Below are 12,718 nucleotides of genomic sequence, written 5' to 3'. Positions count from 1 at the left end.
ATTTGCACTGAGCTAAAGGGTAGAGCTGTCAATTTCAAAGAGCGGGACTCTAACCCGGAAGCTAATAAGAAATCCTGCTATGCCCTCCGATGAACCATCAAACAGGCAAATCGTCAATACAGGATTAAGATCAAATCGTACTACACCGGCTCCGACGCTTGTCGGATGCGGCAGGGCTTGCAAATTATTACAGACTACAAAGGGAAGCAAAACTGAGAGCTGCCCAGTGACACGAGCCTACCAGACGAGCTAAATATCTTCTATGCTCGCTTCGAGACAAGTAACACTGAAACATGCATGAGAGCATCAGCTGTTCCAGCCGACTGTGTGATCACGCTCTCCGCAGCCGATGTGAGTAAGACCTTTAAACAGGTCAACATTCACAAGGCCGCAGGGCCAGACAGATTACCAGGACGTGTACTCCGAGCATGCGCTGACCAACTGGCAAGTGTCTTCACTGACATTTATCAACCTCTCCCTGTCTGAGTCTGTATTACCAACATGTTTCAAGCAGACCACCATAGTTCCTGTGCCCAAGAAGGTAACCTGCCTAAATGACTACCGCCCTGTGGCACTCACGTCTGTAGCCATGAAATGCTTTGAAAGGCTGGTCATGGCTCACATCAACACTATTATCCCAGAAACCCTAGACCCACTCCAATTTGCATACCGCACCAACAGATCCACAGATGATGCAATTTCTATTGCACTCCTAGACAAAAGGAACACCAATGTGAGAATGCTATTCATTGAATACAGCTCAGTGTTCAAGGACCGCCACTGGAAAAGAAGACTCAGAGTTACCTCTGCTGCAGAGGATAAGTTCATTAGAGTTACCAGCCTCAGAAATTGCAGCCCAAATAAATGCTTCACAGAGTAACAGATACATCTCAACAGAGTGAAGGAAAAGCAGCCAACAAGTGCTCAGTATATGGAACTCCTTCAAGACTGATTGAAAAGCATTCCTCATAAAGCTGGTTGAGAGAATGCCAAGAGTGTGCAACGCTGTCATCAAGGCAAAGGGTGGCTAATTTGAAGAAGCTAAAATATAAAATATATTTTTATTTGTTTCAAACTTTTTTGGTTACTACTGTACATGATTCCATATGTGTTATGTCATAGTGTTGATATCTTCACTATTATTCAACAATGTAGAAAATAGTCAACATAAAGAAAAACCCTTGAATGAATAGGTGTGTCCAAACTTTTGACTGGTACTGGACATATATTTTTTCTTCCCAGACAGCTGCACAAGCCTTCCAGTCACGCCATGACCACTGTCTGAAACTCTATACCAGTGGTTCCCAAACTTTGTATAGTCCCGTACCCTTTCAAGCATTCAACCTCCAGTTTCGTACCACCTCTAGCACTCTCAAATGTTGTTTTTTGCCATCATTATATGCCTGCCACACACACACTATACGATACATTTATTAATCATAACAATGAGTGTGAGTTTTTGTCACAACTTGGCTCGTGGGAAGTGACAAAGAGCTCTTATAGGACCAGGGCACAAATAATAATATAATACTAATCAATAATGTTACTCTTTATTTAGCCATCTACATATAAAACTTTATTTGTTAATCAAAAATTGTGAATAACTCACCACAGGTTAATGAGAAGGGTGTGCTTGAAAGGTAGCACATAACTCTGCAATGAGGGTTGTATTGGAGAGAGTCTCAGTCTTAAATCATTTTCTACACACAGTCTGTGGCTGTATTTAGTTTCATGCTAGTGAGGGCCGAGAAACCACTCTCACATAGGTACGAGGTTGCAAAGGGCATCAGTGTCTTAACATCGCGATTTGCCAAAGCAGTATACTCTGAGCGCAGCCCAATCCAGAAATCTGGCAGTGGCTTCTGATTAAATTAAATTTTTACAGAACCGCTTGTTGCAATTTCAACAATTTCAACAATTTCTCTTGTTCAGATATTGGTAAGTGGACTGGAGGCAGGGCATGAAAGGGATAATGAATCCAGTTGTTTGTGTCATCCATGAAAGTACCTGCGTAATTGCGTACCCAACTCACTCAGGTGCTTCGCTATATCACATTTGACATTGTCCGTAAGCTTGAGTTCATTTGCACACAAAAAAATATACAATGATGGAAAGACCTGTGTTGTCCTTGTTAATGCAGACAGAATAGAGCTCCAACTTCTTAATCAAAGCCTCAATTTTGTCCCGCCCATTGGGTATGGTTGAGGAGAGTCCCTGTAATCCTAGATTCAGATCATTCAGGTGAGAAAAAACATCACCCAGATAGGACAGTCATGTGAGAAACTCGTCCTCATGCAAGTGGTCAGACAAGTGAAAATTATGGTCAGTAAAGCTCGTCAGTTAAGCTCGTCTCTCAATTCAAGAAAACATGTCAATACTTTGCCCCTTGATAATCAGCTTGATAATCTGTATGTTGTAAAAGCGTTACATGGTCGCTGCCCATATCAGGGGCGGCAGGGTGGCCTAGTGGTTAGAGTGTTGGACTAGTAACCGAAAGGTTGCAAGTTCAAAACCCTGAGCTGACGAGGTACAAATCTGTTCCTAGGCTGTCATTGAAAATAAGAATTTCTTCTTAACCAACTTGCCTAAAAATAAAAATCATTGCATATTGCAGAAAATACACGAGAGTTCACGGCCCTTGCTTTAACAAAGTTAACCATTTTCACTGTAGTGTCCAAAACATCTTTCAAGCTGTCAGGCATTCCTTTGGCAGTAAGAGACTCTCTGTAGAAGCTGCAGTGTACCCAAGTGGCGTCTGGAGCAACTGCTTGTACCCGCGTTACCACTCCACTATGTCTCCCTGTCATGGCTTTTGCACCATCAGTACAGATACTAACACATCTTGACCAATAAAGTCCATTTGATGTCACAAAGCTGTCCAGTACTTTAAAAATATCCTCTCCTGTTGTCCTGGTTTCCTTAATTGACCCCTTAATTGCCAGGCCCGCCACGTCTGTTGACTCATCCAGCTGTAACGCATAGAATTCACTGGCTTGTATGCGAAGCAGTAATTGTTTCAAAACCATGTCACTGATGCGTCGTGAAACAGTGTTATTTGATGAAGGCGTATAGTTTATTTGGCTTTTTCCCCAGCATTGTCCCAGCCATATCCGCGGCAAGAAGAATTAAGTCCTCCACAATAGTATGGGGCTTGCCTGTCCTAGCCACTCAGTAGCTCACCATATAAGATGCTTCTAGCCCCTTCGTATTAATGGTATCTGTTGCTTTTATACATGTCTTACTACTCGAAAGTTGTCTTAATCCTCGCTCAAAAAAACCCTGTGGCTTATTTTTGACATTGGCATGTTTTGTTCCTAAATGTCTGCGCAAGAGTTGTGAGATAGTACTTTTGCACATATAACACACTGTGTCTGAGGAAAGGCACTACTCCCAATATAAGTGAATCCCAAATCAATGTAGTTCTCATCATATTTGTGCCTGTTCGGTGCTTTCCCAGGCAAGGGGGCAGTAACTCCTCGGCTGCATCAGATTCACAACTGTCAGTGTCCATGCTAGCTGGGCTAACAACAAATGTAGAATTACTGATGCTAGCTAGCATTGGATGTGCTCGTGGAAGCAGAACAACTTGTGTCGTCGACAGGTGCGGGTGTAGTACTGCTGGTAGTAGTGGTACTATCAGTAGAGCTGGTATGTGTCTCTATGGACACAGGCCTTACTTTTTTTTACCATTTATCAATTTTCGAGCAAACGGAAGGAGGAGCAGCTACGTTTGGCTACATACAGACCGTTAGTGGAATTCCAGCGAGAGACGAACGGTTAATGTGATTTGGATATTAATTATTTGACTAGGCTACCTGTATTTGACATTGTGTTGTTATTTCGCTGAACACTAGATGGTTTAATTGTATTTTTGGCAGTGAAACAAGGCTGCTCAGGTGAGAAAAAAAACTCACACAAATGTATAGCCCCGTTGGACAATATGAATGGACTGTTTGAAAATTTGAAGAAATATTTTTTTGAAACATTTTTATTTGGCGTACCCCGGACGGCAATGCTCTAGACAGCTGCACAAGCCTCCCAGTCACTACATAACCACTGTCTGCACACACACATGCTTGCCTCGCTCAGCTTACTCTATGTGTTTGGAGAGCTGTGAGAAAAGCCCTGTCCTAGTGGGTGACTCAGCATTGCTCCAGGGTGTTTAGTGTCAGCAGACAGACAGGCTGTCTACACTGACTATCAGGAGTGCAACAGGTGACACTGCTGAGCAGACATGGGTGAGAGAAATAGAGTTTGGTTGCACTTACATTTTTACTGTACATTTTCCTGGTATTTACTAGGGAAAATATTTGATATCAATGGGTAATTATTATTTTGTGGTACCACGAAAAAGGGGGTAAAAAGGAAATTCCACAAATGAACTTTTAACAGTGTTAATTGAAATGCATGAATGTAGCTGGTTGAGGGAGTGTGAAGAATCGCAAATATAAAACCTATTTTTTATTTGTTTGACACTTTTTTGGTTACTATGTATTGTTAGTCTTGTCTCATCACTACAACTCCTGTACAGGCTCGGGAGAGAAAGGTTGAGAGTCATGCGTCCTCTGAAACACAACCCAACTGCTTCTTAACACAGCGCGCATCCAACCCAGAAGCTACCGGCCAAACCCTCCCTAACCCGGACGACGCTAGGCCAATTGTGCATCGCCCCATGGACGGCCGGCTGCAACAGAGCCTGGGCTCCACTGTACACCTAGCGACCTGGTCAGCGTGGACTGCGCCCGGCCCGCCACAGGAGTCACTAGTGCGCGATGAGACAAGGATATTCCTACCGGCCAAACCCTCCCTAACCCGGACGACGCTAGGCCAATTGTGCATCGCCCCATGGACGGCCGGCTGCAACAGAGCCTGGGCTCGAACCCAGAGTCTCTGGTGGCACAGCTAGCACTGCGATGTAGTGCCTTAGACCACTGCGCCACCCAGGAGGCCACTGGAATTTCCTTCTTAATGCCTTTTAAGCCAATCAGTTGTGTTGTGACAAGGTAGGGGTGGTATACAGAAGATAGCCCTATTTGGTAAAAGAGAAACGACAGTCCAACATTACTTTAACACATGAAGGTCAGTCAATGCGGAACATTTCAAAAATGTTGAAGTTTCTTCAAGTGCAGTCGCAAAAACCATCAAGCACTATGATGAAACTGGCCCTCATGAGGGCTGGCACAGGAAAGGAAGACCCAGAGTTACCTCTGCTGCAGAGGATAAGTTCATTAGAGTTACCAGCCTCAGAAATTGCAGACCAAATCAATTCTTCACAGAGTTCAAGTAACCGATATATCTCAACATCAACTGTTCAGAGGAGACTGTGTGAATCAGGCCTTCATGGTTGAATTGCTGCAAAGAAACCATTACTAAAAGACACCGATAATAAGAAGAGACTTGCTTGGGCCAAGAAACACGAGCAATGGATATTAGACCGGTGTAAATCTGTCCTTTGGTCTGATGATTCCATATGTGGTATTTCATAGTTTTGATGTCTTCACTATTATTCTACAATGTAGAAAATAGTTTTAAAAAATTAAGAAAAACTCTTGAATGAGTAGGTGTGTCCAAACTTTTGACTGGTACTGTATATTAGAACAGTATACATGATCCCAATTTTACCTTCAAGATGCTGTCAATTTGAAAAACCAGGAAGTAAATTGTGCTGATTTATTGGCATATTGAACCATGTCGCACGCCGTAGTTTAAAACGTCAATGGATAGTGCTAAAACAATGACGTCATATCTGAATTCTGCCATCTTTGTGCATGTTCACCAGTAATACAGGAACAGAGGTTGTGTGTCTTAACACCTTCACTCATGTTTGTCATCTTTACTTGTTTATTTCATGTCTTTTAGTTCTTACTAAGAACCTTAGCAGCGAGGTTAGTAGAGCTTTAACATAGTCACCATTATTTTAAAGTGTGATTATTTATGCAGAACAACCTGGTTTTACCTGTAAGATTCTGCCCATTTTAGTCCTCCCATCCTGTTTTTCTCCCTTGAAGTTGGGAAGCACCTGACCACTAAGGAGGAGGTAAAAGGGATCCACTGGAGCTCGTGGACAAGTGTGATTGGTCCAGAGGTGAGTGGGATCTGGCCCAAGTACACCAACATCAGTGACGTAAACTCTGTGGACGCCAACTACTGCAGCGCTGTGCTGGTTGCTGGAGATGACTTTGGCCTGGTCAAACTGTTTCGCTTCCCCTGCCTAAAGAAAGGTCAGTAAATGTTTTTGCAAATATACAATGTTGAGAGAAGGAATTATGTTGAACACTCCCCTTCTCTCATTTCACTTTGACTAGTTTTTCTTTGCCTGATGTTGTGCACAGGGGCAAAATTCAAAAAGTACATTGGCCACTCGGCCCACGTGACCAACGTGCACTGGTCTCACGACCTGCAGTGGGTGTTGACCACCGGCGGGTCCGACCATTCTGTGTTCCAGTGGAAGTTCCTGCCTGAGGGCATCATGAATGGAGGACTGGAGACCAGTATACCACAAGGTACAGTATACTGAGAGAATAAAACATTAAAAACGCCTTCCTAATATTGAGTTGCACCCCATCCCTTTTGCCCTCAGAACAGCCTCAATTCGTTGGGCATGGATTGTTTTTACACTCAGTGTAAACCCAGAGGAACCTGGGGGTTTGAAATGTTTATGAATGGACTGAATGGTTCTATTGAGAGGCCCCATATGGTCATGTAGAGCTGGTGCTGAAGTATTCTTGGGTAGATTTGTGTCTGAGCTATATGATTTAATGTACCTCACAACAGTGGTTAGGGGAGTGACTACTGTACACAATATTCATGATCTTGTCAACAGCCAATGTAATGAGTGATTGTTGCACCAGTGAAAATCTGTTTCCTTGCTGTCTCCTGGTATCGGTTCCCTCTAGATGGCCATGCAGACTCCAACAGTGAGGAGTCTGACTCTGATGTGTCTGATGTCCCGGAGCTGGACTCTGATATCGAGCAAGAGACCCAGATCAACTACGACCGACAGGTGGGTGTGTGGAGCACTGGAGGGAGTGCTATATGGGTCAGACAGAGAGTGGGTGATATCAGGTTTAGAGATGATACACCACGTGAGGGACACTGACAAAGTTCTATAACAGATGCCTTACATTGATGCTGCGTTTGAGGTAGAGAGAGAATGAGTGTCAGTACAGGTGTCAGATCCTAATTTGACCAGTTTGGTCACCGTAGCAAAATAATCCTGATTATAAAAAATAAGTGATACTTTCTAACGGGGAAAATGTGTTTTGATAGACTACAGTAGACAAGTTTAAGTGTAAGCTCTAGTGAGGAAAAGAGAACTGTGGGTTTTCAGTGTTTTTTATAATGTAAATCACAAGGCGCGTTTTAACTTCCTGCAGCGCATGAAAATTATGTGACAACAGAGTGATCAAATTAAGACAATACATATCTATTTGAGAATGACAGTTGAATAAGAGGAGAATATGCCCCCATTATAAAATGCTGTCAGAAAGAGAGAGAGACGACCACACACTACTCAAGGCCTAAACAATACCCTGTTAAAATACCCTCCAGTAAGTTGAGAGAGGGTCAATTGTTAGAACACCAACACCAGTCAGTGTTATCTGGATTGGAATAGCCCGTGTTAGTCAGAATGCCTCCAGCCATGATCTAGGATCCTGAGAAGTCATGAAAGTCAATCAAGGTAGCGAGTGGAGATAGTCTGATATTGATTGATGTGAGTAGTGCGAGGCAGACGGAAGGGGAAATAAGATATTCAAATAGGCTCCTCTCAGCGGCTTTGTATGGACTCAGCGCTGACTGAGGCTCTATTTTGTCGGAGAACGGCTGGGTTGTCATAGCATCCTTCACAAGCCTTATCTCCACTGGCAGCTGGGTCTGCATCTGTTGGCCTGACGGTGCGGGTTGGTACCAAACGTAGCGCTGCTGGTTTGTGCCACACTTAGCGCTGCCGGTTTGTGCCACACTCAGCGCTGCCATATGTTCTCTGGAGATACCCAGCCGTCGGCGCCCGCACTGCTTCATGACAGAACAATGAGTTGCCTGTTTAAAGTTTCAACAGTGGGGACAAAATATTATTTTCTCTGCTTCTCTTAAGATTTCATTTTAGTCCTCATGTAATACTTGTTTAGTAGGTTGCATTTGATATCATTATTCGGTGGGTCCTATATCAGCCAGACGGTGGAGGAGAGCAGGTTGACAGATGATGCACAATATGCGGGACTGTTGTTCCAGGTGTATGTAGAGGACTGTGTGTTGTTGTTACAGGAGGACAGTGTGTGATTTATATGATAACTATGTGTGATTGTTACAGGAGGACAGTTTGTGATTGTTACAGGAGGACAGTTTGATTTAGAGGACTGTGTTATTGTTACAGGAGGACTGTGTGTGTGATTGTTACAGGAGGACTGTGTGTGTGATTGTTACAGGAGGACTGTGTGTGTGGTTGTTACAGGAGGACTGTGTGTGGTTGTTACAGGAGGACTGTGTCTGATTGTTCCAGGAGGACTGTGTCTGATTATTCCAGGAGGACTGTGTCTGATTATTCCAGGAGGACTGTGTCTGATTGTTCCAGGAGGACTGTGTCTGATTGTTCCAGGAGGTCTGTGTCTGATTTACAGAAGGATTGTGAGCGATTTACAGGAGGGCTGTGTGTGATTTACAGGAGGACTGTGTGTGGTTGTTATAGGAGGACTGTGTGTGGTTGTTACAGGAGGACTGTGTGTGATTTACAGGAGGACTGTGTGTGATTTACAGGAGGACTGTGTGTGATTTACAGGAAGACTGTGTATGATTTAAAGGATGACTGTGTGTGAGGAGGACTGTGTGTGATTTACAGGAGAACGTAGTGTGATTTACAGGAGAACTGAGTGTGATTGTTACAGGAGGACTGTGTGTATGATTTACAGGAGGACTGTGTGTATGATTTACAGGAGGATTGTGTGTGTGATTTACAGGAGGACTGTGTGTGGTTGTTCCAGGAGGACTGTGTGTGGTTGTTCCAGGTGTATAAGGAGGACTATGTGTGGTTGTTCCAGGTGTATAAGGAGGACTGTGTGTGGTTGTTCCAGTTGTATAAGGAGGACTGTGTGGTTGTTCCAGGAGGGCTGTGTGTGGTTGTTCCAGGTGTATAAGGAGGACTGTGTGGTTGTTCTAGTTGTATAAGGAGGACTGTGTGTGGTTCTTCCAGGTGTATAAGGAGGACTGTGTGGTTGTTCCAGGTGTATAAGGAGGACTATGTGTGGTAGTTCGAGGTGTATAAGGAGGACTGTGTGGTTGTTCCAGGTGTATAAGGAGGACTGTGTGGTTGTTCCAGTTGTATAAGGAGGACTGTGTGGTTGTTCCAGGAGGACTGTGTGGTTGTTCCAGGAGGGCTGTGTGTGGTTGTTCCAGGTGTATAAGGAGGACTGTGTGGTTGTTCCAGTTGTATAAGGAGGACTGTGTGTGGTTGTTCCAGGTGTATAAGGAGGACTATGTGTGGTAGTTCGAGGTGTGTAAGAAGGACTGTGTGGTTGTTCCAGGTGTATAAGGAGGACTGTGTGGTTGTTCCAGGTGTCTAAGGAGGACTGTTTGTGGTTGTTCCAGGTGTATAAGGAGGACTGTGTGGTTGTTCCAGTTGTATAAGGAGGACTGTGTGGTTGTTCCAGGAGGACTGTGTGGTTGTTCCAGGAGGGCTGTGTGTGGTTGTTCCAGGTGTATAAGGAGGACTGTGTGGTTGTTCCAGTTGTATAAAGAGGACTGTGTGTGGTTGTTCCAGGTGTATAAGGAGGACTGTGTGGTTGTTCCAGGTGTATAAGGAGGACTATGTGTGGTAGTTCGAGGTGTGTAAGAAGGACTGTGTGGTTGTTCCAGGTGTATAAGGAGGACTGTGTGGTTGTTCCAGGTGTCTAAGGAGGACTGTTTGTGGTTGTTCCAGGTGTATAAGGAGGACTATGTGTGGTTGTTCCAGGTGTATAAGGAGGACTGTGTGGTTGTTCCAGGTGTATAAGGAGGACTGTGTGTGGTTGTTCCAGGTGTATAAGGAGGACTGTGTGGTTGTTCCAGGTGTATAAGGAGGATTGTGTGTGGTTGTTCCAGGTGTATAAGGAAGACCTTCCCCAGCTGAGGCTGCAGAGCAGAGAGAAGAAGCAGCAGGTCGGCTCCCTGAAACGCCAGAGGGGCCCAGACGAAGCCCTTCGTCTGAAGTTTGTCCACGGGTAATGGGTTCTTATGACCGGTCTTATTGGTCTCATGATCCTCAGAAACATAGTCATACGTGGGTTTTAGGTATCATCTTCTCAAAGTCAAATTGATTGAGATGACAAGGACAGATTTATTGTATTGAGATGAAATGAGGTATTTCCATCGTGAAAAAACAATCTCTTCCTCTGAAATGTGCCTGTGCATCAGCTGTTTGAATATGCAAATCCCTTTTCAAAGCTGTAGTTTAAAATATTGTTTTTGTGTGAAGCAGTTTAAGTTACTGATTCAGCACTAGCAATCCTTTAAGACTTCTCTATAACAGCTCTAATACTCCCTTTTTGTCAAATGTAAAGACCTCACAGTGGGGGAGGGAGAAATCTTTCAGCGTTTGAGCGATTAAATAAATGCCACACATGACACATTTGATAAAAATTCCCCACACACACCACAGGGTTCATCAGACACTCTTAAATAGGCCATGTGGGGAGAGACGGCATATGAACTGTGATTTCAGCTCTTATCTGATTGTCACTTTCCCTAGTCAGCTTTCCCTAGGTGGATTTAACTCCGCATAATTTAGTATAATTGTGATTGTTCATTGTGTTTGCAGTCCTGTTATCTTTTTTCTCTCTCTCTCTCTCTCTCTCTCTCTCTCTCTCTCTCTCTCTCTCTCTCTGTGTGTGTGTGTCTGTGTGTATATGTGTGTGTAGGTACCGTGGCTACGACTGCAGAAATAACCTTTTCTACACCCAGGCTGGGGAGGTCGTGTACCATGTGGCAGCGGTGGGCGTGGTCTACAACAGAGAGCAACACAGTCAGCGGTTTTACCTGGGCCACGATGATGACATTCTCAGTCTGACTGTACACCCACTCAAAGACTATGCAGCCACTGGACAGGTTCTCTCTCTTTCTCTCTCTCGCTTTCTCTCTCTCTCTCTCGCGCTCTGCTTTATTGTCAGGAATGGGTGGTTGCCACTGTTGCCAAAGCAATGTATATGAAGCACAGGATGTTGGTGGCACCTTAATTGGGGATAACAGACTTGTGGTAATGAATGAGCAGAATGGGTGGAATGGTGTCAAATACATCCAATTCATGGTTTCCAGGTGTTTGATGCCATTCCATTTGCTTCGTTGCAGGGGAGGACGGCCCATAACAGCATGTCTGAGCAATAATATATATAAACAAAAACAATCATACACTCTCTCTCACTCTTTCTCTCTCTCTCTCTCTCTCTCTCTCTCTCTCTCTCTCTCTTTTATTCACTCTCTCTGTGACTCTCTCTCTCTCTCTCACTCTCTCTCACTCTCACTCAGACACTCTCTTTGACTCTCACTCTCTCTCTCACACACTGATCTTAATCAGCTCTTTGTGAATGTGTCCAGGTTGGCAGGGATCCAGCCATCCATGTGTGGGACATCCAAACCCTGAAGTGCTTCTCCCTGCTCAAGGGCTTTCACCAGAGAGGAGTGTGTGCTCTTGACTTCTCCGGTATGGCTAATGTGTTTTCCTGGGCCAAAAAAGTATTATTTTGTAAATGTGTTGGTGTTCAGTCCCTAGTCCCTTATGATTTCAAACTAAGAGTAGCTTGTTGTTCCTCTATTTGCAGCGGATGGGAAGAGCCTGGTCTCAGTGGGCATTGATGATCACCACTCTATCATATTGTGGGACTGGAGGAAGGGCGAGAAGCTGGCCACTGCAAGGTACTAAAAACTTTTACACACCAGCTGAAAGCTGCTATTAGTGTGATCAGTACATTTAGACATTTAGAGTTATTACACAAACCAGGTTTTATAAAATAGTCCAGCTAAGCCGGGTTCAAATCGTTTGAGTTTTCTGTCAAATACTTTAGCTGCACTTGAATATACTTACCTGGCACATTGGAACCTATGGTATAGTGTCAAAAGTGCAAACCCTGCCATACTCCAGGAAGGCTCAATCAAGTGCTCAAAGTATTGGACATATATCAAATACTACTTGGACTCAGGTCTGTTGTCTTAATGTTAACACATTTGTAGGGACAGCCAGGAGTTTCTTCTGACTGCATGAACTGACCATGAAACACATGAGGCTCTATGTATTTGAGAGGACAGCATGTGAAGTGGATATTCTATCTCTGTTCTTCCCAGGGGACACAAAGACAAGCTGTTTGTGGTGAAGTGTAATCCTAGCCTCATGGACAAGCTGGTGACAGTGGGAATCAAACACATCAAGTTCTGGCAGCATACAGGTCTGTCCTACTGTTCTGCCTGACTGTCTCTTTCATCTATCGGTCTCTCTCATACTATCAGTCTCTCTCATACTATCAGTCTCTCTCATAATATCAGTCTCTCTATCAGTCTCTCTCATAATATCAGTCTCTCTATCAGTCTATCTCATAATATCAGTCTCTCTCATAATATCAGTCTCTCTATCAGTCTCTCTCATACTATCAGTCTCTCTCATACAGGTCTGTCCTACTGTTCTGCCCGACTGTCTCTCTCATACTATCAGTCTCTCTCGTACTACCAGTCTCTCTCATACTATCAGTCTCTCTCATAC

The 12,718-nt window shown here is 44.1% G+C and overlaps 1 protein-coding gene across 7 annotated transcripts in view; it reads left to right on the top strand.

The window, feature by feature from the left end:
• The window catches only part of LOC110530112 (echinoderm microtubule-associated protein-like 6), a 94,115-nt gene that overhangs the window by 50,368 nt on the left and 31,029 nt on the right, over positions 1-12,718 (top strand). For all 7 annotated transcript variants that reach the window (XR_005052955.1, XR_005052954.1, XM_021612948.2 and 4 more), the window contains 8 exons: positions 6,009-6,221; positions 6,333-6,503; positions 6,897-7,003; positions 10,075-10,193; positions 10,890-11,076; positions 11,563-11,668; positions 11,787-11,880; positions 12,307-12,407. Coding sequence is in view for 5 of the 7 variants with exons in the window: in XM_021612948.2 (XP_021468623.2) it covers positions 6,009-6,221; positions 6,333-6,503; positions 6,897-7,003; positions 10,075-10,193; positions 10,890-11,076; positions 11,563-11,668; positions 11,787-11,880; positions 12,307-12,407 (1,098 nt within the window). In the remaining 2 variants the exon portion in view is untranslated. The remainder of the gene's footprint in view (positions 1-6,008; positions 6,222-6,332; positions 6,504-6,896; positions 7,004-10,074; positions 10,194-10,889; positions 11,077-11,562; positions 11,669-11,786; positions 11,881-12,306; positions 12,408-12,718) is intronic.

This window comes from Oncorhynchus mykiss, chromosome 1 (assembly GCF_013265735.2).
Source record: "Oncorhynchus mykiss isolate Arlee chromosome 1, USDA_OmykA_1.1, whole genome shotgun sequence".
NCBI classification, from domain to species: Eukaryota; Metazoa; Chordata; class Actinopteri; order Salmoniformes; family Salmonidae; genus Oncorhynchus; species Oncorhynchus mykiss.
Note: the sequence above shows the minus strand (reverse complement) of the source record. Positions and strands in the feature narration are given on the sequence as shown.